This window comes from Acipenser ruthenus, chromosome 38 (genome assembly GCF_902713425.1).
Source record: "Acipenser ruthenus chromosome 38, fAciRut3.2 maternal haplotype, whole genome shotgun sequence".
Lineage (NCBI taxonomy): Eukaryota > Metazoa > Chordata > Actinopteri > Acipenseriformes > Acipenseridae > Acipenser > Acipenser ruthenus.
In genome coordinates this window covers 10,270,406-10,296,785 of record NC_081226.1, presented here as the reverse complement: position 1 = coordinate 10,296,785, position 26,380 = coordinate 10,270,406, and the positions used below count along the sequence as shown (strand labels likewise).

Sequence of the window (26,380 nt, the reverse complement as noted above, 5' to 3'; positions counted from 1 at the left end):
TCTCCTCACAACCATTTTCAGCTTTCGTTATGCTTGTGCACCCCTCTGTTAAGTTAACTGCATACCATTATATATATATATATATATATATATATATTCAATGGCAAAAAATATTGTTAAAGTAACGTTAAGGTTTCAGCATTGTAACCAGAGCCGAGGTTTCAAGGCAATATTTATATTACTGCTCGGTATTGACTATTCCACCTCCAAATGTATGTTACATGACAAACCAACAGAAAAAATGAAGGAGTCTTTTGTACTTTTCCAGACTTTTTACATGAGCATCAGCATTGATGATGAGGACACGACTTCGGTGTCCTCATAGCTAGTGATGGCCATGTAAAGTTTGGTTGCAAAACTCCAAAAGTTAGGAAATTGAAAGTTAAGTTAGCCATGCACCCTTAACTCTGCACCCTTATGTGTATATTTCCCATCACACTTGACATCATCAATGACATCACTAAGCACATGACAAATTCTCCCTGAAGACTGGCCATAGGGAGATAACACTGGGAAATCGTAGCCCTTGTGATTGGTAACTGCATTAGCATTCCCACAATGTTTGCTGTCAATATGTGCTTAATGAACAACAGAATTCCTTGTACTCAGACATGTGTAATTCATGTTGAGGTATGTAGTGATGAGTAAAAGAGTTTTTGGAAAGGAGTACCTGAAAACGAATGGGACGTGCAATATGTCAAAGCCTACATGTATGTTAACACTTTCCATTACAGTTAGTGCTGTATGGTATACTGTTGATCCATGTATGCTGTGCTCCACCTCTTGTTTATGTACTTCATTGAGTACTGTTAAATTTTCACAATGAATCTGCAATTGTACCTAAACATTTTAGTGTCATAATTGGCTTTCAGCATATGAGTATTTATTTATTTCTTAGCAGACGCCCTTATCCAGGGCGATTTACAATTGTTACAAGATATCACATTATACATTATTTCACATTATACAGATATCACATTATTTTTACATACAATTACCCATTTAAACAGTTGGGTTTTTACTGGAGCAATCTAGGTAAAGTACCTTGCTCAAGGGTACAGCAGCAGTATCCCTCACCGGGGATTGAACTCACGACCCTCTGGTCAGGAGTCCAGAGCCCTAACCACTACTCCACACTGCTGCCAGTATGTTAGCAAGCATTCATAGTCAACTGTAAAGTTTGAAAGAAGAATGGTTAATCACTGTGCAAACATACACACACTGCAGAAAATGCAGTGACTCCTTTTGCCACGTGAAACAGTGCAGTTAATACAAGAAAGCCACTGTTGCAGATTCCAGATACAGAACATCTTGTTTGTATGAATATTGCTGATCGCGTTTGTTTAACATTAGTTCCAGTAATACAAGGAAGGCCCCTGTGATCAGGAAGTGCAAAGTGTGTAATAATCCAACAGTGATTTAACTCCCCAAACACTCTGTGTTTATTAATATAACAAAAAGAAATGCTCAAAAATAAAGCAAGACGCCCCTGATACCAGCAATGGTATAGCGGAAGCACAACACGGCAGGTTGCAGTCCCAATCCTCAGTGCACAAAACAGGGCTCTTGTGGTCCTTCTTCCCTGGATGGTGCGTGGCTGTGCTGTTCAGTGCTGTGCAGTGAAACGGTAAGTCGGGTTCGTGCCGGCTTCGTGGCTACAGCGCCACTCTCCTCTTTACCCCTCTGCAACAACGAAACAAATCCAGCCTTCGGCCGCGTCATCGATAGTCAGCGTAAGGGGCCGTACCTGCGTAGCTGCGTCCCCTTTGTACTACCCAACTCCTCCCTGATCAAGGATTGCAGCCAACTAGGGCTGGTCCTCAAAATCGGTCCCTGAACCCTGTATGGCTCTCATTTTTCTCAGCACCTCAGCATATCTCAGCACCTAAGGGACATGCTCTAGATGTGGTTATAACATTAGGTCTAGTAATCTTACTCGCTTTCCTTCTGTCCATTTTCTAGTTTATTTTGATGTCGATTTTGCTTCACCTTTCCTGCTGTAGTGCCACACACTATTGTATTTTGATCCCGTCGACTTTTAGATCCAGTTAAGTTAACTAGCTTGGTTGCTGATTCGACGTTAAGTACTGCACTGTTATTACCAACTGACGAGGCAGTTGCCCTGTATAATTCAACACTACCCAGTATTATTGATCAGGTAGAACCACTTCATACCCGCACTATCAGTCTAAAATGCTTTTTCTCGCTGGTACACTGAGGATCTCAAGGGTTTAAAAACTGAAGGTGGCAGTTTGGAACAACAATGGCGGGCACCTGGGCTCTGTGTTGACCATGAGCTCTGGAAGACACATATGAAAAAATATCAATTGGCCTCGTCTTATTTCTCTAATGTTATTTCCACTGGCCCAAACCACTGTTTAATACTGTGGGTACACTTTGTTTAATGCTGTTGATACACTTTTAAATCCTAAAACAATTAACCCAGTGCACGGAGATCAAACTGACACCTGTGAAAACCTTTTACAATTTTTTTACAGATAAAATTGAAGAGATTAGGACCCAGCTGCCTCTCTGCCATTAGTATTGCTGCCCCCTCCACTTCAGATTGTTATTCAGCTATGACTGCTATTTATAATGAGTTTACAGCGATAACTGAGGCTGACATAAAGGCGCTCAGATGACCTGTGGTTTAGATCCTTCGCCTACCTGGTTTATTAGGGAGTGTTCTCCTATCCTGGGTCCCACTCTGACTCATATTGTTAACTCCTCTTATTAGGGAGTGTTCTCATATCCTGGGTCCTACTCTGACTCATATTGTTAACTCCTCTTATTAGGGAGTGTTCTCCTATCCTGGGTCCCACTCTGACTCATATTGTTAACTTCACTTTGATATCTGGAAGGGTTCCATCTACTTAAAACTGGCTGAAATAAAACCTTTTCGAAAAGACAGAACTCCCCCACACGATCTTGCGAATTATAAGACTATTTCCTATATTCCCTTTCTAGTTTATTGAAAAAGTAACTGCCCAGCTTCAGCTTCACTGTCATTTTTGTAAATATGGGCTACTGGAAAAATTTCAGTCAGGTTGTCGCTCAAGCCACAGGACTGAGATGCCCTTTTGAGGGTCTGTAATGACCGCCTCCGTATTGTCACCATTGGGGAAGTGTCTATTCTAGTGTTACTGGATCTGTCTGCTGCTTTTGACACTGTATATCATGGAATCTTACTGGAGAGATTGCAAATTTATATTGGAATTTCTAAACTACTTTTTTCTTGGCTGGATTATTGTAATGCTGTTTGCTGGCCTCCCTGATTTCTCATCTGGATTATTGTGATGCTGTTTGCTGGCCTCCCTGATTTCTCATCTGGATTATTGTGATGCTGTTTGCTGGCCTCCCTGATTTCTCGGCTGGATTATTGTGATGCTGTGTGCTGGCCTCCCTGATTTCTCGGCTGGATTATTGTAATGCTGTTTGCTGGCCTCCCTGATTTCTCAGATGGATTATTGTAATGCTGTTTGCTGGCCTCCCTGATTTCTCGGCTGGATTATTGTAATGCTGTTTGCTGGCCTCCCTGATTTCTCAGATGGATTATTGTAATGCTGTTTGCTGGCCTCCCTGATTTCTCAGATGGATTATTGTGATGCTGTTTGCTGGCCTCCCTGATTTCTCAGATGGATTATTGTAATGCTGTTTGCTGGCCTCCCTGATTTCTCAGATGGATTATTGTAATGCTGTTTGCTGGCCTCCCTGATTTCTCGGCTGGATTATTGTGATGCTGTTTGCTGGCCTCCTTGATTTCTCAGATGGATTATTGTGATGCTGTTTGCTGGCCTCCCTGATTTCTCAGATGGATTATTGTGATGCTGTTTGCTGGCCTCCCTGATTTCTCGGCTGGATTATTGTGATGCTGTTTGCTGGCCTCCCTGATTTCTCAGATGGATTATTGTGATGCTGTTTGCTGGCCTCCTTGATTTCTCGGCTGGATTATTGTGATGCTGTTTGCTGGCCTCCCTGATTTCTCGGCTGGATTATTGTGATGCTGTTTGCTGGCCTCCTTGATTTCTCGGCTGGATTATTGTGATGCTGTTTGCTGGCCTCCCTGATTTCTCAGATGGATTATTGTGATGCTGTTTGCTGGCCTCCCTGATTTCTCAGATGGATTATTGTAATGCTGTTTGCTGGCCTCCCTGATTTCTCAGATGGATTATTGTGATGCTGTTTGCTGGCCTCCTTGATTTCTCGGCTGGATTATTGTGATGCTGTTTGCTGGCCTCCCTGATTTCTCGGCTGGATTATTGTGATGCTGTTTGCTGGCCTCCTTGATTTCTCGGCTGGATTATTGTGATGCTGTTTGCTGGCCTCCCTGATTTCTCAGATGGATTATTGTAATGCTGTTTGCTGGCCTCCTTGATTTCTCGGATGGATTATTGTAATGCTGTTTGCTGGCCTCCCTGATTTCTAAGATACGTTGGCTCCAGCTAGTTCACAATGCTGCAGCTAGAACCCTTACACGAACCAGCCGATCACAACATACCACTCCTATTCCTAAATCACCGCACTGGCTTCCTGTTAAATTTAGGATTGATTTTAAAATTCTCCTCGCTACTTACAAGGCAGTACATGGCCTTGGTCCTCAATATTTGCAGGAACGTTTGGTGCCCTGTGCTCCTCGCTGCAGCGTGCTGAACAATCGGTGGGTCCCAAAAGTCTCTTAAAATCAGCGGCTTTTAGTTGTTATGCCCTGTGCCTCTGGAGCTCTGCCCCAGTTTATACCCGAAGTGCTGGCACAGTTTCATCTTTTAAATTAGTTTTAAAAACATATTTGTTTTCATTAGCTTATTTTTTTTTAGTGGGATTGATTGGCCAATAGCTTTTTATTATTTTACTGTAAAACGCCCTTGGATGCTCTGCATGAAGAGAGCTATACAAAAGGGGTAGCAGTGTGGAGTAGTGGTTAGGGCTCTGGACTCTTGACTACAGGGTCATGGGTTCAAATCCCGGTGGGGACACTGCTGCTGTACCCTTGAGCAAGGTACTTTACCTAGATTGCTCCAGTAAAAACCCAACTGTATAAATGGGTAATTGTATGTAAAAATAATGTGATATCTTGTAACAATTGTAAGTCGCCCTGGATAAGGGCGTCAGCTAAGAAATAAATAATAATAATAATAATAAAAAAGCAGATTGTCATTAAATGGGAACAATTCTTCTAAAGGCTCCTCTTCTTTGTTCCTTTAATAGCACGTGGCCAGGGGCTTGATTGATTCCATCCATCCTCCAATCACCACTGGGCTCCACACTTTTCCATTCACACTTCAATTAATTAAATAATCAAACAATGCCATGTGGCTGTGCAAGGGCGGCCATCTTGGTTCCAGCTGCCTTCACCAAGATGGCCGCCGGACGGCAAACTCTCTCTTACACCCGTGTCCCCATGGGTAGAGCCTCTGTTCTGTCACAAACCCATATACACAGAACACGTTATATCAGGTTTGAGTCATTTCAAGTCTGCTGACATCACAAAGATCCCACCCAGTGTGTCCCAGAACCCCAATGTGAAATACCACAGAGTTGTAACCCTTTAGATTAGCTGAAAATATAGTTGCTATATCGCTTCCCTATCTGCAATACCTCTTTGGAAACAGTAGGTGGCAGAATAATTCTGAAATGCTTGTGCTTTGGCTGGCTTCTGTTTAACAGTGGATTCAATTGTATTTCTGGATGAAAAGGTTTTGTGAAGGTGTTAGTGGTATGTGTTATATTTAGAGAAATCAAGCAACAAAAGACTGAGGGTTCAAACTGAAGTTCAACTCTTTATTCATTTTATAATGGCAGATACACTCAGAAATGTAGAATATAAAGAGTGAGGCAGGACTTATTCAATATATTGAAAGATGTAGCATCATATTAAAATAGAATTACAGTGTGTCTCTTTACTACATTCCTCATCAGATTAGCATGAGCTGCAATCTGCTTCATCAGAAACCAGGCCCTGTTGGCTGTCCAGTTTGTTTGCATTCCCCAGAGGCAGGTAGTTTAGTCTGCAGGCACACAAGCGTCCTCCCTCCTTGAAGCTTTCTGGTCTCTCTTTGTGTCACTCTAGTGTGCACTAAACAGGCACGCTGCTGAGACTACCTGCAGCAGCAGGGGGGTATGAACGACCGCTCTGCTGCAGCTCAGGGAAGCAACACAGGAGTGCAAACAAGGGACAGAAAAGAGTTTCTTTTCTTTTCCAAGTGGAGTGTTTGTGATACTAGTGCTGATGACATCACACAGGCCCGACTACAGACACACTTTCTTAAATACATAAAAACTACTTAAATATTTAAAACATTTTTATTTTTAAAAGAAAAAAAGCTTAAAAAGTAGGAATAATAAACATGGCAAGTTAACCCATTCCCCCCCGCTGTGCTTCTCCTCTTATCAATGTATTCTGTATTAAAGGACTGCTAAGCAAGGGTTAAAATCCATTTTCTTAAAGCTTACTAAAAGTTTAGAATAGATTTTAAAATTGCTCTTTTAACTTATAAAGCCTTACATGGCATGGCACCTGCATACGCTGTTGACTTGATTGTCTCCTACGTCTCCTCCTGAAATCTACGTTCTTCAGGGTTGGTTTGTTGGTTGTTCCGAAATCTCGGCTGCGCACTCAAGGGGACAGGGCTTTCAGTGTCTGTGCTCCCAAACTTTGGAATTCCCTCCCAAATATTATAAGAAATTCAGACACTTCAGTGATTTTTAAAACTCGTCTTAAGGCGTTCTTATTTGATTTGGCTTTTGTATAACTCTCTTTTTTTTCCTCTGTGAAGTGCCCTGGGATACTTGTTATGAAAGGCACTATATAAAATGAAATGATGTTGTTGTTGTAACCCCTGCAATATTATCACTGGCCCCTTTGTTTTGCTTGTGTTTTATACTTCAATTTGGAAAGTAGATATTTCATAGTCAACGTTATAGATACTAATGATTTAAACCAAGCTGCTGCTGCGTCCTCAATCAGACCAAGTGACCTACAGCAAAGGTACCAGGATGCAGCTGTTTATCTACACGCTGCATTTTAAACAGCTGAGGATCCTGAACTAAAAAAACAAGTGAAGCAGCTTCTGAAAAGACTCCTCAAGGCTGACTGTGAGGAAGTGAGGTGGGGAAGCATGTTAGCGTTGCACTGTGTACTGAGGCCTTTAGGAGAAGCACTGAAGACTGTGCAACACTATTATGCTTCCCCACCTCACTTCATTACAATCAGCCTTGAGGAGTCTTTTCAGGAGGCATTTTACTGGAATAGTTAGTAAGCACGGCAGATGATGCTCTTAGTTGAAACAACAGAGAATCACACAGAACACACACACAATAGGATATTAAACAAGAACAATGAAATATCAGAATAATGTATATCATTAAAGATTGCTACATAGCATTATCTTCTATAGTATTTTGATGTATTACTCCTATAGTAAAGCTCTGGGTTCTGTGGAGACAGTGGTTCTCAGACTGGGGGTTGGGACCCCTGGGGGTTCACAGGAAGGTTTCAAGCGACCACATCACAAGCAGACCTACCATCCGCAATGGCTGCAGTGCATTGCAGCAGCTCTTTATAGAGAGCAGACATGGCATTGCAAACTCTGTCACATACAAGACTTCGATTTCCTTTATTACTCACACATTGCTTACACAATATCATTCAGATTTAGATATTTCTATAATTTATTAGTAAATAGGTTTTTTTCAGACTAAAGTGACCTTAAAAGGGGTCCCGACTACAGATTTAGAACCACTGCTGTACACCCTTTTAGGGGTGTTGTTAATCTTTGAAACAGATAAAGGAGAGCTTTTCATAACAGCACAGATCATTCCACTCAGCCCCCCCATCCTCCCTCAGCACCATCTCCCCACAGTGCTCATAGTAAGGATTGTTGGGCTCCCCAGGGGCCCAGTTAGTGTAGTTTAGGAGCCCCTTCTTATCCTTACCAGCAACCCAGTACCAGTTATTATACACAACGGTTCTGTGCAGGCCGACCCAGAATCGCGACGCAGTGCTGTTCCTGACGAGCTCCGACACTCTGTTCTGTGCAGCCAGGCTTGTGAGGCTCACTAGGTCAGTGTAGTGATCCTTGCAGTACTGCCAAGCCTCCGGCCAGACCATACTGTCAGAGATCAGGTGGAGACCCTCAGGGACTGGAGTGCCTGGTGATAATAATAATAATAATAATAATAATAATAATAATAATAATAATAATAATAATTATAATAATAACAATAACACTATGTAATACAATTTTTGTTCCTGGGTAGTAAGTGTTATTTCCTAATTGCTTATGCCTCAAAAGTATAGAAAATGGCTATTATTCCCCACAAACTTTGCTTTTGTGACCAGGACAGTGATATTTTGAAATTTACCTATTTCCAATGAGAAAACGGGCAAATTTGTGTCTTTTCGTTCACATAAAGTCAGAAAAAAACAACATATGAATCCAAATTAACATGTATTTATACTAAAGTAATACAAAAATGACTACATAAGATTTAGAAGTGAGTAGTTTTTCGAGATTTACGATTATACTGTAAATCACTTTCACGAATCAGCCCCCAAATGTAGTCTCCCATCATGTTCTCGTTATACTGTCCTTGGTAGCGGCGTTCAAAGTCCAGTATTTCCTGGTGGAAGCGCTCGCCTTGCTCCTCCGAGTACGCTCCCATGTTCTCCTTGAATTTATCAAGATGAGCATCAAGGATATGGACTTTGAGGGACATCCTATTTTCTATACTTTTGAGGCATAAGCAATTAGGAAATAACACTTACTACCCAGGAACCAAAAAAAAAAAAAAAATGTGTTACACGGTGTAATAATAATAATATTTAATAATAATAAATAATAATAATAATAATAATAATAATAATAATAATAATAATAATAATAATCATCATCATCATCATCATCATTTCATTAACTGTGATCTGGTTTTGTACGTGTGCTATTCATGTGACGGTCATGAGTGTTGGGTTGGTGTTTGCAGTAATATTTAAATTGTGCTTCTACAGCTGCCATCAGCCTGCATTTCTTTATGACAGCAGTGTGGTTCAGATGATCAGGGCAATATCATCACTGATGTGATTTCTCATCTCTATTGCAGCTGGTAACATGATTTATCAAATAATCAGCTGGCTTCACAGACCCCAATCAGCACTAATCTTGCAGTACCTAATGTTACCTCAGGTCTGGCAGTCCAAGCATAGTGCTAATCAGGGTCTGTGAAAGCAGATGATAATTTATATATATTCCCAGTAGAGGAGGAGTTACTCTGCTCAGGCAAGCCGTTTCACTGCACCCTATGGCACGGTGCCCACCTGTTCCTGCAGTGTGACATTGTCAGGCAGTAGATTTTGCTTAGAAAGACAGATTCTTTGTACTGTACAATATAATGTAGCTGTATAGAATAGGATTCCAAGCCTAAAGACAACATTCTGTCTTCTAGCATTGTTGCTGAATAGTCGCACACAGCTCTCCCACAGCTTATACAGCTCTAGTGGATCACATGACACAGGAGGTGGGCTGTCAATCACACTGAACACACTGCACTCTACAAACTGCACAGACCTTGAGAGACCGGAGTGGAAGGGGGGCTCGAGGGTTCTGCATCTGTAAATAAAAGATAAAGAGAAAAAAGAAAGTTTATAACAAAGCCAGATTCCTGCTGTGGGTTATGAATCACACTGAACTGATTACACCCCATACCTTGAGAGACCGGAGCGAATTGATAATGAATAAATAATAATAAATAAAATAATTCAGTAATTTATTACAGTCACATTTCTGCTGTGGGCTTTCAATCAAACTGAAGTGATTACACTCCATACCTTCAGAGAGCCGTGTTGAAGGAGGGTCTGAGGGGGTTGGATCTGTAGAAACAAATGAATCAATAATTAATAAATAATAATAAATACAATAATTCAGTAATTTATTACAGTCACATTTCTGCTGTAGGCTTTTACTCAAACTGAAGTGATTACACTCCATACCTTCAGAGAGCGTTGTTGAAGGAGGGTCTGAGGGGGTTGCATCTGTAGAAACAAATGAATCAATAATTAATAAATAATAATAAATACAATAATTCAGTAATTTATTACAGTCACATTTCTGCTGTAGGGTTTTAATCAAACTGAAGTGATTACACTCCATACCTTCAGAGAGCCGTGTTGAAGGAGGGTCTGAGGGGGTTGTAAAGATAATAGAAGTCTGATTTATTTTTCTAAGTGTAATGAAACTGTATGTGTTGTCCTGTCAGTGCAATGCTCACAATGACATGCTATCTCACTCATCCTGAAGGGATCAATGTTTTTAAATCAATACAATAAATACCCAATCAGAATGTATTTTACAGCACGTGTCTCTCCTGTGTGTAACAATGAGGGGTAGCTGCTCCCTGCTCACACACTCTTAATGATGGGGCTGGATTCTGGTTCTTCAGATCTCTAGGCTACACCCTGCCCTGCTCTGGAGGTCAGACAGCTACTGTAGGATCAGATGGACTGGGCCTCTGAGTCCCTGCTCACAGACTGGGGTACATACACTGAACTGAACAAGAACACAGACTGAGCCGGGATCCTTACCATCATAGCAGAAGAAGGGGTACTGAGAGTTGCAGTCTTTGTCATCCCATGTGCCACTCTTGTACATCCTCACACATTTCTGATTGCCTCCCGCATTGTCTGGTTGCCCAGTGTTCCAGTAGTGAAATGTGTAGTTATCCCCCTGGTGTGACCACTTCCAGGGCTCATTGAACAGGCCTATCCAGAAGGGCGTGCCCTGCGCTTTCTTCACTAGGTCTTCATTTTCACTGGCGTTCTTTATACTGACGAGGTCGGCGTGGTTTTCTCTACAGTACTGCTGAGCTTCAGTCCAGGTTTTCAGTTCTTGAATGAGGGTGTATCTCTCAGTGATGGTGCTGGTCTCTTGTAAACACAAACAGCAGATCAAAGTCAGTGTCAGTGCTCTCCTGTTGTACAGTGATTGAACCTGAGTCACATCCAGCTCAGCTATCAAGGTCATGAAAAACAACATCTCTAACAGTGCCTGGGAGTCTCTTCAGTTTATTAATGTCTGAAAAGTTTTACAGCAGGATGGGGGGTCTGCTTTAATGATTTAAAAGTATTCCCCCCTATTTAAAATTAACATCAATCAATTCTTTAATAAGAAGATGCTAACTATAACACGGAAACTTCATTAGTATCACATAATGTTAATGATTATTAGGGTTACTTTAGAAGAGAGGTGCACTATAATATAGAGTAAATCTATGTGTGTATGTGATTAGATAACAGGGGCAGGATGTTATTATATCGAACTCGTGGTATGGTAACATTAGCTTTAGTAGCAAGTGATTTCAAAACAAAAGTTGTTAATAAATTGAATGCGTAAATGTTTTGAAATTGTATCGATGAGGTCGTTCATGAACGCATTACTCATTAGACCGTAAGGGTCGCAGGTCACTGTGCAGAGTGGCTGCAGTGATGACATCACGGACCAGGAAGGAGCGACACATAAACAAAGAAGGGCGGTGGTGAACCTGAGCGCTATTTTATTAAATAATAACAAAACAAAAGATTTGAACAAACACAAACCACTAAACAAAAAGACACGTTGACCAAACAAATAAACAAATAAGTATCGTGCTTTAAATGCTGGTGTGATAGGGTGCCAGCTCGCCTCTATAATTTGTGTATTATTATTATTATTACTGTTTTCATTATGATTTAATAATTATTGTTTGTTTTGGATCGGCAGGGAGGGAATTAAATTCCTCCCTGCAAAATACATGCTGGGTGAAATCCTTTGTCTGGTGGAGTGGTTTGGTTTAGAGAGACACACAGTAAGTGTTGTCTGTAAAAATGTGTATAAATACCTGTTCAATTTGATTGATTTTGTTCCAGTGTTTTGTTGAAAGCCTTTGTTTTGTGTTTGTACCTTTTGTTTGGCCCTCGTGCCTGTTTATTTTGTATTTTTTGGTCAATTAAAGTATTTTGTTTCACTGCATTTTCTGACTCGGACTCTTCCCTCTGTGGCTATCCTGCCACAGCTGGCAAGCGGGGAGGTTCAGGCAGCATATCAAGACATGGCTGACGAGGAGGCTAGCCAATACGACCTAGTCAAGCGGGCCATCCTCCAACGCCTCAACATCACAGCACCAACCGCTTCTGTGTTGATTTCCGCAAGGTGAACGCTATTGCCAAGTTCAATGCATATCCCATGCCTTGTGTTTGTGTATTATTTCGGGACTGAAACCCCTTGGTTTATACGCTGACAATACCCACAGTTGGGTAGAGCCAGCATTTATTATTTATACAGTCAAGGAGAGTGGAAACAGAAAATAAAAAGAACTTGAACCATGAACTTTGTGTTGCATCATTGTCTGGATCACCTGCATCACCCTTTCACTGTGCACTGCTACCTACTTTTCACATTGCTGCACTGTGATTTGTGTTTGGTTCTGCCAGAGAGCTGCTTGCGCAGGACCCAGGGTCTGAGCGATTGGTCAGTGTGTATGTAAATGTGCTCTTGTGTATGTGAGCCAGTATGGCTCGGGGGGATCTCTATTTAGGAGCTGGCTGCGAACAGCTCGGGGCTGTGTTGTGGTGTCCTGATGTTGAATCAATAAACATCTGAATGAGATCTTGCTGCAGTGGTCTGGCTCTGGTTTGTTCCCCTGAAAAGCTACAATTATATATATATATATATATATATATATATATATATATATATATATATATATATATATATATATATATACACATACACAGTGCCTTGCATAAGTATTCACCGCCCTTAGACTTTCCACATTTTGTAGTGTTACAACCTGGAATTAAAATGGATTTAACTGGGATTTTTACCATTTGATTTACACAACATACTTACCACTTTGAAGGTGCAAAGTATTTTTTATTGTGACACAAACGTTAATTAAACAAAAAAAAAGACATTTGTGGGTTGCATAAATATTCACCCCCTGAGTCAATACTTGGTAGAAGCACCTTTGGCAGCAATTACAGCTGTGAGTCTTTTTGGGTAAGTCTCTACCAGCTTTGCACATCTAGATCCTGCAATTATTGCCCATTCTTCTTGGCAAAATTGCTCAAGCTCTGTCAAGTTGGATGGGGACCATTGGTGAACAGCAATTTTCAAGTCTTGCCACAGATTCTCAATCGGATTGAGGTCTGGGCTTTGACTGGGCCATTCTAAGACATTCAGGTTCTTGTTTTTAAACCACTCCAGTGTAGCTTTGGCTGTGTGTTTAGGGTCATTGTCCTGCTGGAAGGTGAACCTCCGCTCCAGTCCCAGGTCTCTTGCAGACTGAAGCAGGTTTTCCTCTAGAATTTCCCTGTATTTGGCTCCATCCATCTTGCCCTCAATCCTGACCAGTTTCCCAGTCCCTGCCGATGAAAAGCATCCCCATAACATGATGCTGCCACCACCATGCTTCACCGTGGGGATGGTGTTCTCAGGGTGATGAGCAGTGTTGGCTTTGCGCCAAACATAGAGTTTTGCGCTAAGGCCAAAAAGTTCAATTTTGGTCTCATCAGACCAGAGAACATGTTTGCTGTGTCTCCCACATGCCTTTTGGCAAAATCCAAACGGGATTTGATATGGCGTTTTTTCAACAATGGCTTTCTTCTCGCCACTCATCCATAAAGTCCAGCTTTGTGGAGCGTCCGGGTTATAGTTGTCCCATGGATTGTTTCTTCTATCTCAGCTGTTGATCTCTCCAGCTCCTTCAGAGTTACCATTGGCCTCTTGGTTGCTTCTCTGACTAATGCCCTCCTTACCTGGTCACTGAGTTTTAGTGGACGGTCTTCTCTAGACAGAGTCGCGGTTGTGCCATATTCTTTCCATTTTTTAATAATGGATTTAACGGTGCTCCAGGGGGATGTTCAAAGTTTGGGATATTTTTTTTATAACCCAACCCTGATTGGTGCTTCTCCAGAACTTTATCCCAGACTTGTTTTGATAGCGCCTTGGTCTTCATGATGCTGTTTGTTTAGATATGCTCTCTAACAAACTCTGGGGCCTTCCAGAAACAGGTGTATTTAATCTGAGATCATGTGACACTTTAATTGCACACAGGTGGACTCCATTCAACTAATTATGTGACTTCTGAAGGCAATTGGTTTGGTGTCACAGCAAAGGGGGTGAATACTTATGCAATCAAGACTTTTCAGTTTTTTATTTGTAAATAATTTTGAAAAATATGTAGATTTTTTTCCCCACTTCGACATTATGGACTATTTTGTGTAGATCAGTGACAAAAAATCCTAATTAAATCCATTTTAATTCCAGGTTGTAACACTACAAAATGTGGAAAAGTCCAAGGGGGGGTGAATACTTATGCAAGGCACTGTATATATATATATATATATATATATATATATATATATATATATATATATATATATATATATATATATATATATAATAGTGCCTTTCATAGTAGACAACGATCACAAAGCGCTTTACAAGATAGTGAGGAACAATGCATAATATATCAAATACAGGGCATAGTACATTAAATACCAACAGTAAAAAACAATGCAAATACATTAAATGTATATACTATATATACACATCATCTTACCCCTACACTGCTTAGTCCAAGTGGCTGTTAATACAGGCTTTACTGTACAGCATTACACTACGAGCTGAGCTGTCACAGACCTGGGCAGTATCCAGGGGACCTGGCTTCAACCCCCAGTCCAGTCAGCTGTTTCATTAACAAAGGAATTGAATCTCAACTCACCACTGTAGCACATGAAAGCTTTCTTCTCGCTGCAGACTGAATCCTCCCACTCTCCATCAGAATTGACTGAAGCATAGAAGAGGTCTGCTCTCCAGTTGGAGTAGATGACGTCATCTCCATTGGACCACTGCCAGTTATCTTTGTCATGGTACAGCCCGATCCAGAAATTATTCTCTTTAGTTGTAGGTATAAGACCCATAAGCGTATTAACCCCGTCCTGGTCTTGTATGGTGGGCAGGTCTTTGCCTTGGTTTCTGCAGTAGCTCTGAGCATCCTGCCATGTCTTCTTAGTTCCTTCATACAAACACTGACCAGAGGAGCCGCCTGGGGAGAGGGGACAGCACAATAAAGATCAGTGAAAACGTGTTCTTCAGTGACAAGATTTGCAGAAACTGCCCCCACACTCTAGACAGCAGAACTGCTCCATAGGGCTGTAAAACAGCTGGTCCTGTACAAGCTGCCAATACAAAATCTTTGCTCTATAAAATGTAATGCACATTCTGTGATTTTAATAAACAGTAAAACCTTTTTGTTTTCCAGTGATCACACTGTTTCATTCCTGAAGTTTTAAATACAGCAGGCTTGGTTTGGAAAACCTACAAGACTGTTGTGGAATCCAGTTTCCAACAAGAAGGAATTTCAATTACAGGGAGTGAATGGGTCCACTCTCCTGCACAGATAAGCTGTCACCCCCCTCCACACAAACACAAACTGGGGTGAAACACTGAACTAAATGAGAACACAGACTGAGCCGGGATCCTTACCCACACAGCAGAAGAAGGGGTACTGAGAGTTGCAGTCTTTGTCATCCCATGTGCCACTCTTGTACATCCTCACACATTTCTGATTGCCTCCCAAATTGTTTGGTTCCCCAGTGTTCCAGTAGTGAAATGTGTAGTTATCCCCCTGGTGTGACCACTTCCAGGGCTCATTGAACAGGCCTATCCAGAAGGGCGTGCCCTGCGCTTTCTTCACTAGGTCTTCATTTTCACTGGCGTCCTTTATACTGACGAGGTCAGTGTGGTGTTCTCTACAGTACTGCTGAGCTTCAGTCCAGGTTTTCAGAACTTCAATCAGGGTGTATCTCTCAGTGATGTTGCTGGTCTCTGTAAACACAAACAGTAGATGAGAGGCTGGGAGCTGTGGATGTTTGGTGGCTCTGAACCCAAAACTGTGTGTTGTCCTCAATCTGACTGTAACAGGGCAAGGAGCCCTGTACAGTTATGATTTGTTTACTGTGAGAACGGGTTCTCCCCCTCCGCCCCTGAGCAAGTTATTGTTTTGTATTTATTTGTTTTTGTATTTATGTTTGTTTGGTTTTTATTTTTAAAATGTGTTCTGGCAGAGGCGAGATTGGTGCTCGTCCTCTGCCAGGAATAATTTAAAAACCTTGTGCAGAAGGTGACCATCCTCCGAGCTTAATTAAGTGATTAATTTGTTGCTAATCGGGAGATGGTAACCTCCATAAAAGCCGGCAGCTCTCTGCACTCAGGGTGGGTGTACAGTGGAGAGTACGGGTGAGCGAGAGGAGAACGGAGAAAAGAACGTTTAAAAAATATACAGGATCAGTGACAGCATTTGCCCAGCCTGACCCGTATTGGCTGTTTTGTGTTTGAGATTTTGTTTTTGTTTATCATTTTATTTTGCTCTGTGTTTTTTTTGTTGTTTAAATACTTTATTTATTTTTGTGTTACAGTAAACGGCGCCGCAGCGTCTTTTTGCACTGCAGTATTTTTGAGTTTGTTTATCTTCCTGCATTCTGGTCTGATGTCACCGCTCAGCCATCCTGTCACAGACCCATTTCTGAGTTAATTTGAATCAATTGAGGCTGATAACATATTATTAGTTTGGTACATCGCGTTTAAACTAAATTAACGCGGTAAAACTAATTTGCTTAATTAGGTACTGGAATGTTGGATTCCGTTCTGAATGGGAAGTTGAATTAATTCTCGTGCATACTGACATGATCGATTGCAACGAGAAACACTTATTGAAAATACTAATGCAAAGTAGACAGTTTGTGTGATAAGCCATATTTTAATATTTGTATAACCATGTATTCTAATGATGTTATGATCATTGTAATCGTTTCACTATGAAATCAATGAACTGTATACTATTCACGCATATCTCTAACCAATAGCTTTTCCTTTCTGTAATATTAGATTGGTTGTGCAACCCTTTTTATTCTTTAAATAAACTATTGTTTTATATTTCTGACACGTTGTGTGAATGTCGGTTATTGGCTAAGGGAATCCGAGTTCTACATGATCCCAAACTTAAATATGGTATGTCTCATTTATTACATTTTGATGTTCTTAAACAGGGCGACTAAAGACAAATTTACATTGAAATAAATTGCATGCCTAATTCATTACAAGGGCAAAGGAGGTAAAGGTGGTTGGGGAAAGGGAGCAGAGTTTCTGGAGAAAATCAGGTCCTGTTGGCAGCCAGCTTTGTGAGTGAGTGAGGGGGAGAGGTGGAGAGAGAAAGGATGAAGAGGGAGGAAGCCAGCAGAATGAGTCGAGCTAGAGAGATGAATGTTAAAATCACCTAACAAAATGGTAGGAATAGAGGCGGCGATGGAAGAGAGGAGGAAGACAAGCTTGTCAAGGAAGTGAGCAGGGGGACGGGGCTGATAGAGAACAATAAGGAGCAGATGACAAGGGGAGTGCAATTCAACGCCATGAAACTCAAAAGCTGCTTAGAGATGGAAGAGAGAGTAGAAGGGAACAAGAAGTTCCAGGATGGAAAAAGTAGGAATCTAGTTCCCCACCTCGTCCTGAGGAGCGGGGAGAGCGAGAGAGGACACAGAGAAAGGAGAGAGCAGCTGGGGCAGCAGTGTTCTCAGGGTGATCCATGTTTCTGTAAGGTCGAGAAAGTCAAGAGAGAGAGATGAGAGGTGTAGGCAGAGATGAAGTCAGCCTTGTTGCAAATGATGGAGGCAGAGGTTATGAGATCAGGTTGGAAGGGTTAGAGAAGTGCTGGTGAGAGATTTTGCTAGTGCAAAAGAAGAAAAGGATGGGGGTAGCAGAGAAAGTCACAGTGGACAGAGTGAACAAACTGACAGAGACAGCAGTCTAGACAGTACACAAAGCAAAGAGGGTAGAGAGTATAGGTAGGAAAGAGCCTGCTTTTTGGGGATGACTAAAACAGCACAGCTGTTTTGTTGAAGAAGATTAAATAGGGTCCTGGTCACAGTTGCAATCAAACAGGATCCAATTCCACCTGAACCAATTTAAAAGCAATTTAAAGTCGTTATGCCAGCAGTGCCATATGTTTCTGTATCCATTCAAGGGCAACTTGGATACAGGATTTTGACTGAAAATATTTCACAGCAGAAATAGTCTGAGATATCAGCAGCTGTAGGAGTGGCGGTGGCAGATTTGCAAACTCATTAAAGCTCCCTTCACAGGGATGCTTAGAAATAGTAACTGTAGTAAACTAATAATGAAAGTGCAATGTAAAACAATCACATCTTTACCTTGGTAGCACATGAAAGCGTTCTGAAGGTGGCAGGGTAAATCAATCCACTTTCCCTCTGAATTGACTGAAGCACAGAAGAGGTCTGCCCTCCAGTTAGAGTAGATGACATCATCGCTGTTAGACCACTGCCAGTTCTGTGTGCCATCACGATACAGCCCTATCCAGGCAGAATCACTCAGAGAAGCTCCTGCAATATCTAAGAGCTGCTGTGCTTCTTCCTGGCTGTGCACAGTGGCCAGCTCTGTGTGATTCTCACTACAGTAGCTCTGAGCTTCAGACCAGCTCTTCAGAGTATTCACAAACACGTGTTTAATGATCTGGTTGGATGCGGGCACACAAAACCCTAGGAAAAAAAAATATATATATTATTAAAATACGGCTAGCTAGCGGAGTGAAAGATTAAACAGACTGAGACAGAATAACATCTTATAAAGCTTATTCGCAGAGGAATTGAAGACATTTAAAACAAAATACATTTTTATTTGTATTTAATTATATGCCAGAAACATGCTGACATATATTTGAACATTATATATATATATAATTGTAATATGTTCCACAATACATTCCACAATATATACTCCACCACACATGAAGATATTTTGAAATATATTCTGCTTTATTTTGGGTAGCTGATAGTCAGACAGGTCAAACACAAGAGGAATAAGAACCTCTCTAGATAAATAATGTGTAACACAGACAGAGAGACGGCCTCAATATACCCCAGATTCTGATAATAACTCTGGACAGACAGGCAGCCTCTGTAGGTTCATCCCACATTAAGGTATCTTGAAAAGCTGTAGAATAACCTTTGCTAAACTACACTTAGGAATGAAACCAGATTCTGATACTCCTAATAGCTAAAAAAAATAAGTGTGACAACAGACAGCCTCCGTATACCTCCCACATTACTGATCAGTACCTTGTGCTGAGCTGAGCAGATACAACAGCAACAAGGTCTGCTCTGTAGAAGTGGAGCAGTGCAGTGAACACACACCCAGGAATCACACGTTAGTTTAGATTGAACGTGATTGAGGGACACTGCAGCTTTAAGAACCGCATGATCTTCTCTGAGAGGGAATGTGGACAATATCAAAGCAAACAGAGAGAAAAACAGAAATAAAGGAAACTCACCTGCAAGCAGAAGGATGAGCAGCCCTCTCTCCCCCATCACAGCAGACTCTGCATTAGAAACAGAAGACTTTCTGTGAATCACCTCAATGCAGGTTAAGCTTCGAGTGGCTCCGGACTGGCTTTTCTGTACAATAGCTTGTGTGTTATAACAAGCAACACGTGCACTTAATCATTACAAACAGGACAGTTCAGACATCTCACCTTCCCCATGTGTTCACATGACTGTGACGTTGTGCTCTAGCTGTTATATATTGGAATCCTTTACTCCTACAGTAATTTTAAATATACATATAGGCTATTCACAATACAAATGGAAAGGGTAGGGGTTAATAAATCAGTCCATCCATACGCAGTGTGTGCTGGAAAGCCTTGTCAGAACATGGGTCAGGTAAGGGCTCAGCACTCCCCTCTAACAATCATAGCAATATACAGGGTAATACTTATACGAACACATACCATATTTTCTAATATCTGCTTAAAAACAGACACATTTAATAAGTTTAGCCTATTAATTGTATTTCGTCAATGTGATTAGTTGTTATATCTGAACTCGAGTAAAACGTGTGTGTATGTATTTATACTGCTTATATAAATGTGTCTAAACGACACTAAATATGAATGTCATTCTGTATTTGACTAAAGGTGTAGAGCAAATACTATTTAGCTGACTAAACTATACATAAGACTGCAATTCTGCCTCCGGTTTATATTAATTTGCAGCATCACGTACAGAGAGTTTCAACACGATGGGTAGACCTGTTGGAAAAAAGAGAGCCCAGCTTTCAAGCAATATTCAGCTATTTATCAAACGGGAAATACCCAGATACACCTAAAGGGAACAGTGCGGGAAGGACCCTTTTCGGAGACAGTGCCAGCGTGTTTTCATTACAGCTGGCAGACTGAAGTACAACGAAAAATCAACAAAGATGAGCCACAAAATAGACATGCTGTACCAGTATGTACAGGAGATACACTTTAGTATGTTAATAACAAGCGGTATTTGTTCTAATATTGGTTATATATATATATATATATATATATATATATTTAAAAATTCATTTTAAAAAGTTTTGTTTGACAAGGTAACATATTCAAAACATGCCGCAAAACAATGTGTAATCCCTCGAGAATGATTGTTGTTTTGCAGCAAAATAACTTAAACCAGGATGCCTAAAAGGACATCAGTGAGCCAAAAATTCAAATTAACTGTGTTCGTGTGTGTGTGTGTGTTGGTGTGTGTGTGTGTCGGAGTGTGTGTGTGTCGGTGTATGTGCGTGTGCGTGTGTCGGTGTGTGCGTGTGTGTGTGTGTGCCTGTGTATGTGTGTGTGTCGGTGTGTGTGTGTGCGTGTGTGTGTGTGTGCTTGTGCGTGTGTGTGAGTGTGCGTGTGTGTGTGTCTGTCGGTGTGTGTGTGTGTCGGTGTGTGTGCGTGTGTGTGTCAGTGTGTGTGTGTCGGTGTGTGTGTGTCGGTGTGTGTACGTGTGTGTGTCAGTGTGTGTGTGTCGGTGTGTGTGCGTGTGTGTGTGCGTGCCTGTGTATGTGTGTGTGTATCGATGTGTGTGCGTGTGTGTGTCAGTGAGTGTGTGTGCGTGCATGTGTGCGTGTGTGTGTGCGTGCGTGTGTGCATGTCGGTGTGTGTGTGTCGGTGTGTGTGTGTTTGTGTGTGTCGGTGTGTGTGTGCGTGTGTGTCGGTGTGTGTGTGTCGGTGTGTGTGTGTGTGTGTGTGCGTGTGTGTGCGTGCATGTGTGCGTGTGTGTGCGTGTGTGTGTCGGTGTGTGTGTGCATGTGTCGGGGTGTGTGTGTGTCGGTATGTGTGTGTGTGCGTGTGTGTGTTGGTGTGTTCGTGTGTGTTGGTGTTTGTGTGTGCGTGCGTGTGTGTGTGCGTGCATGTGTGTGTCTGCGTGTGTGTGTGCGTATGTCGGTGTGTGTGTGCGAGCATGTGTGTGTGCGTGTCAGGGTGTGTGTGTGCGTGTGTGTGTGCGTGCGTGCGTGTCTGTGTGTGTCGGTGTGTGTGTGCGTGTGTCGGTGTGTGTGTGTCGGTGTGTGTGTGCGTGTACGAGTGTGTGTGTCGGTGTGTGCGTGTGTGTGTGCGTGCCTGTGTTGGTGTGTGTGTGTTGGTGTGTGTGTGTGCGTGTGTGTGTGTGCGCGTGTGCATGTGTGTGTCGGTGTGTGTGTGTCGGTGTGTGTGTGCGCGTGTGTGTGTGTCGGTGTGTGTGTGTTGGTGTGTGAGTGTGTCGTTGTGTGTGTGTGTGCATCGATGTGTGTGCGTGTGTGTGTCAGTGTGTGTGTGTGCGTGCATGTGTGCTTGCGTGTGTGTGTGTTTGTGTGTGTCGGTGTGCGTGTGCGTGCGTGTGTGTGTGTGTACGTGTGTGTATGTCGGTGTGTGTGCGTGCATGTGTGCGTGTGTGTGCGTGTGTGTGTGTCGGTGTGTGTGCGTGTGTGTGTTGGTGTGTTCGTGTGTGTCGGTGTGTATGTGTGCGTGTGTGTGTCGGTGTGTTTGTGTGTCGGTGTGTGTGTGTGCGTGCATGTGTGTGTGTCGGAGTGTGTGTGCGTGTATGTCGGTGTGTGTGTGTGCGTGTGTGTGCGTGCATGTGTGTGTGTGTGCATGTGTGTGCATGCGTGCGTGTTTGTGTGTGTCGGTGTGTGCGTGTGTTTGTGCGTGCGTGCGTGTTTCTGTGTGTCGGTGTGTGTGTGTGTGTGTGCGTGTGTGTATGTCAGTGTGTGTGTGTGTGTGTGTGCGTGTGTGTGCGTGCATGTGTGTGTGCGTGTCGGGGTGTGTGTGCGTGTGTGTGTGCATGCGTGCGTGTGTGTGTGTGTGCGTGCATGTTTGTGTGTGTCCGTGTGTGTGTGCGTGTGTGTATGTGCGTGTGTGTGCGTGCGTGTCAGGGTGTGTGTGTGTGTGTGTGCGTGTGTGCGTGTTTGTGTGTGTCAGTGTGTGTGTGCATGTGTGTGTGTGTGTCGGTGTGTGTGTGTGCGTGTGTGTGTGTCGGTGTGTGTGTGCGTGTGTGTGTGATGGTGTGTGCGTGTGTCGTTGTGTGTGTGTGTGTATCGATGTGTGTGCGTGTGTGTGTCAGTGTGTGTGTGTGCATGCATGTGTGCGTGCGTGTGCGTGTCGGTGTGTGTGTGTCGGTATGTGTGTGTGTTTGTGTGTGTCGGTGTGCGTGTGTCGGTGTGTGTGTCTGTGTGTGTGTACGTGTGTGTATGTCGGTGTGTGTGCGTGCATATGTGCGTGTGTGTGCGTGTGTGTGTGTCGGTGTGTGTGTGCATGTGTCGGGGTGTGTGTGTGTCAGTGTGTGTGTGTGCGTGTGTGTTGGTGTGTTCGTGTGTGTCGGTGTGTGTGTGTGCGTGCATGTGTGTGTGTGTGTCGGAGTGTGTGTGTGCGTGTGTGTATGTCGGTGTGTGTGTGTGTGCGTGTCGGGGTGTGTGTGTGTGTGTGTGTGTGCGTGTGTGCGTGTGTCGGTGTGTGTGTGCATGTGTGTGTGTCGGTGTGTGTGTGTCGGTGTGTGTGTGTGTGTGCGTGTGTGTGTGTGCGTGTAGGTGTGTGTATCTGCGTGTGTCGGTGTGTGTGCGTGTGTGTGCGTGCATGTGTGCGTGTGTGTTGGTGTGCGTGTGTGTGTTGGTGTGTGTGTGTGTGTGCGTGTGTGTGCGTGCATGTGTGTGTGTGTGTCTGTGTGTGTGTGTGCGTGTGTGTGTTCGTGTGTTTGTGTGTGTCGGTGTGTGTGTGTGCATGTGTGTGTCGGTGTGTGTGTGTGTGTCGATTTGTGTACGTGCGTGTGTGTGTGCGTGCATGTGTGTGTGTGTGTGTGCGTGCGTGCGTGTGTGTGCGTTTCCATGCAATAGACAATATATTAAAGATATATTAAAGTTCTTTTCAGCTGATTCGCTGTCACTCGGAATAGATGCTTTAATCAAACACTGTGCTAACCCTTTTATCAGAGTAATTAAATAATGAGGTGACTGAGTCGCGCTCCCTGTGTTTGCATGAAGACCCTGTAATGAACTCGTGTGTTGCGCAGCACCTGATTTGTTTGAAAGGAGAGAGATTTGAATTTTTCCTTTACCAGTCTGAGCAGGGTTAGCAGCATGGCTATGCAAAGAAGGGCAGATCTGCTTTCAAAGAGTGATTGTGCTTCTACACTTTTAATTTAATTCCATGTGTTTTAGCGCCACACCTGTGCATTTTAATGTTTTTCTGCACAGAAAGTGTATCTCTTTCAACAACAGCAAAGCGAGACGCGGACAGTTCAGTAACTCTAACACGTTAACAAAACTCTAACAAGTTAAAAAATAAAAATAAAAATCGATTTACTAAATAAAAACCTACTGATTTCCTTTTTCTATGTATGCCATCCTTGCTCTTTATTTAAACACATTTCTATTTTCTTAGAACGTCTTCACTCAGCGGAAAGGTACCCGTCGAATCAATACAAGTTCAAAGTAAATCTAGGTTTTAAGGTTTTTTCTTGTTATGAAATCAATGGCCGTTTCTAATAGCGGTCGTGCCCTCTCGATGATGGCTCTACAGTGTGTTAGTGGACCTTGTCTTTCGTTAGCGACCTCGCCTTCGGCTCGGGACGCGTAATTCCCGTCGCGGTCAGCTATCGCACGGTAGAGCCGTCATCGACGGACACTATCGCTTAAATAGAACATTGTTTGTAAAGCTGGAAAGTGCCTCAAAGTCTCTTTAAAAGTGAATGTGTGCGCAGCGGCGCGCTCACTCATTCAGTCTCATAGCTAGACTCTACTGCTAGGGCTGAGACTGGACTCCGCTTCAGGTACTGTACGCCGTCTGTGCAAAAAACAAAACAGAAAACCTGACGAGTATCTTATCGGTTTTGAAAGGAAACCAACAAATCAATATTCCGGCGTACATGACGTCATCTATTAGTGGTGTGAATGCAGGAGTTCTTTATGTGAAATAATTTCATGGATATCAGACTGGATTTAATATATATAAACAGACTTTAAAGTACCCGTTAAAGCTTTGTGAATAGAACTGGATAAGATCACACATCTCTGATGTAAAACATTACATTGGAATTCAATCAAATAGATTGACAAATCAACCTAAAACAGTACTTAAAACGGCACCTGTATGTATATTTATAGACGGGTTTCTTATAGATAGTTGCATTTGTACATATAAAAAAATAGATTGTGTATAAACAAATACATCTAGATCATGTTTTAGGAAAGTCTTACCTTACACTCAAAGCAGTGCCAAAGTGTTCTCCTCCCCGGCTGGAAACGCGCTGACAAGATGACGCTCAGTTTAGACATGATATGATATACTGAGTATGATGGGTGGAGACAAACAGCACAGCCAATGACTTCATACTTTACACAGTGACTGTCACTCCCATTTTAAAAAAGCAATAGTTACATGCTATGATATATAGAGGTATGTGCCGTGTGTTTCAATATTCATAGTGTATTATATTACACAGTGACACAACATGGTTTAGACAGTTTTTATATATAGTATTGCTGGTTTGGGTGCTTGGGGGTGTCACTGTTCCCCTTGCTAGTTGCCATGGTGACTGTCAGACAGGAATCACACTGACTGCTGTACCAGTCCTGGCAGCTCGATGACCTATTCAGGGACCCTGAGATATTCAGTGAAGGGGTCGGAGGATTGGGGTAAAATGCACATAACTTCGTTATGAACAATGATTCTGATTGTATATTTTGTTTTGTTAATTTTTTTTGTTTTAGAATTAAGCCACCATGGCGGTCGATGAGGGCTCTACCTTGTGACAGCTCAGAGCCATCATCGAGAGGGCACTATCGCTATTTGAAAATGATTTTTTTTGTAATTGTTTTCTTTAAAAAAAAAAAAAAAAAAAACACCTTAAAACCTTGAACTTGTACTGATTCGTCGGGTACCTTTCCGCTGAGTAAAGACGCTGTAGAAAATAGTCCCAGACATGTTTTAAATAAAGAGTTTTTAATTAGTAGATCGATTATTATTGTGTATTAACTTGTTAGAGTTTTAAACCCCTATTTATAATCGGGACATTGCCTGAGGAATGAACAGAGCAATTACTGAACAGTCTGTGTGCGATGGAGTCTGAACTACCAATACAATCTCTCATTAAATACCACTCTAAAATGCCTCGTAACTCACCATGTTCCTACCTTCAGACAAAGCCTTTCTCTCCTGAATCTATATATGAAAGGAGCAATATTACTGAACTGTCCGCGTCTCGCTTTGCTGTTGAAAGACGCTGTGTCCGTGCTCCAGTCGAGCTGACAGTCTGTGATTGGCTCTCGGCAGTTGCAGATACAGGATTGGTTGCTTTCGTCGATGCAAAGTATTGATTGGTTGGTTTTGGTGGATAATAAAATGTATTTGGACAATTTGTGTCTTTGTTTGGTATTTACTGTCCAATAGATGTGAACTACCCTGAAAAATACAGCAAGTGAAAAAGAAAAGGCCAGCGCTTGCTCGGGTTGATTTTAAATGTGTTTCACAGTTGGTGCTCAGGATGTTAAATAAATAAATAAATAAATAAATAAATAAATAAATAAATAATGTTCCAGCGTCTATTATCAGGATCTACCGTCTATTAGACCCCGCTAGAGCTGGAAGCTGATTGGCTGATGGTACTGAATCGTTTTCTAATATAACATACAGCATGTACAGGTAGTGGACAAAAAAATGGAAACCCCAATGTAAAGTCACTTAATAGGGTGTTGTTCCACTATGGTATCCCGCTCTGTGGAGTTCTCGCCAGACCGTTTTTGTTGAAACTGGCTGCTCGCTTCCCAGGTTGAAATATGCAGTCAATTGATCTGCAGTTGCTCGTCTGTTTTTCCTTGCTCTTTGAATTAATGCATGGATATCACGATCCTGGAGTATGCACTTCCACCCACTGTTGCCCTTTGCTGATGATGTCTTTCCATCTGAGTTCGATGCCAACATCACCTTAGACACCGTTGCTCGTGAAACATCAGTAAGTTGAGCTGTCTTGGTCACTGAAGCTCCTGCCAAACGCACCCTGACAATC

The 26,380-nt window shown here is 42.3% G+C and overlaps 1 protein-coding gene across 1 annotated transcript; it reads right to left on the bottom strand.

Annotated features, from left to right (window-relative positions):
• Positions 1 to 5,757: 5,757 nt before the first annotated feature.
• Positions 5,758 to 24,694, bottom strand: LOC131707023 (macrophage mannose receptor 1-like). The gene is made up of 9 exons (XM_059009049.1): positions 24,573 to 24,694; positions 19,372 to 19,419; positions 18,236 to 18,580; positions 15,516 to 15,857; positions 14,752 to 15,075; positions 10,574 to 10,915; positions 9,983 to 10,024; positions 9,561 to 9,602; positions 5,758 to 8,148 (listed from the first exon to the last, which is right to left on the bottom strand). Exons 2-9 carry the CDS (start codon positions 19,406 to 19,408, stop codon positions 7,766 to 7,768), a joined length of 1,857 nt encoding a protein of 618 aa, XP_058865032.1. The 5' UTR covers positions 19,409 to 19,419; positions 24,573 to 24,694; the 3' UTR covers positions 5,758 to 7,765.
• Between the last annotated feature and the right edge of the window lie 1,686 nt (positions 24,695 to 26,380).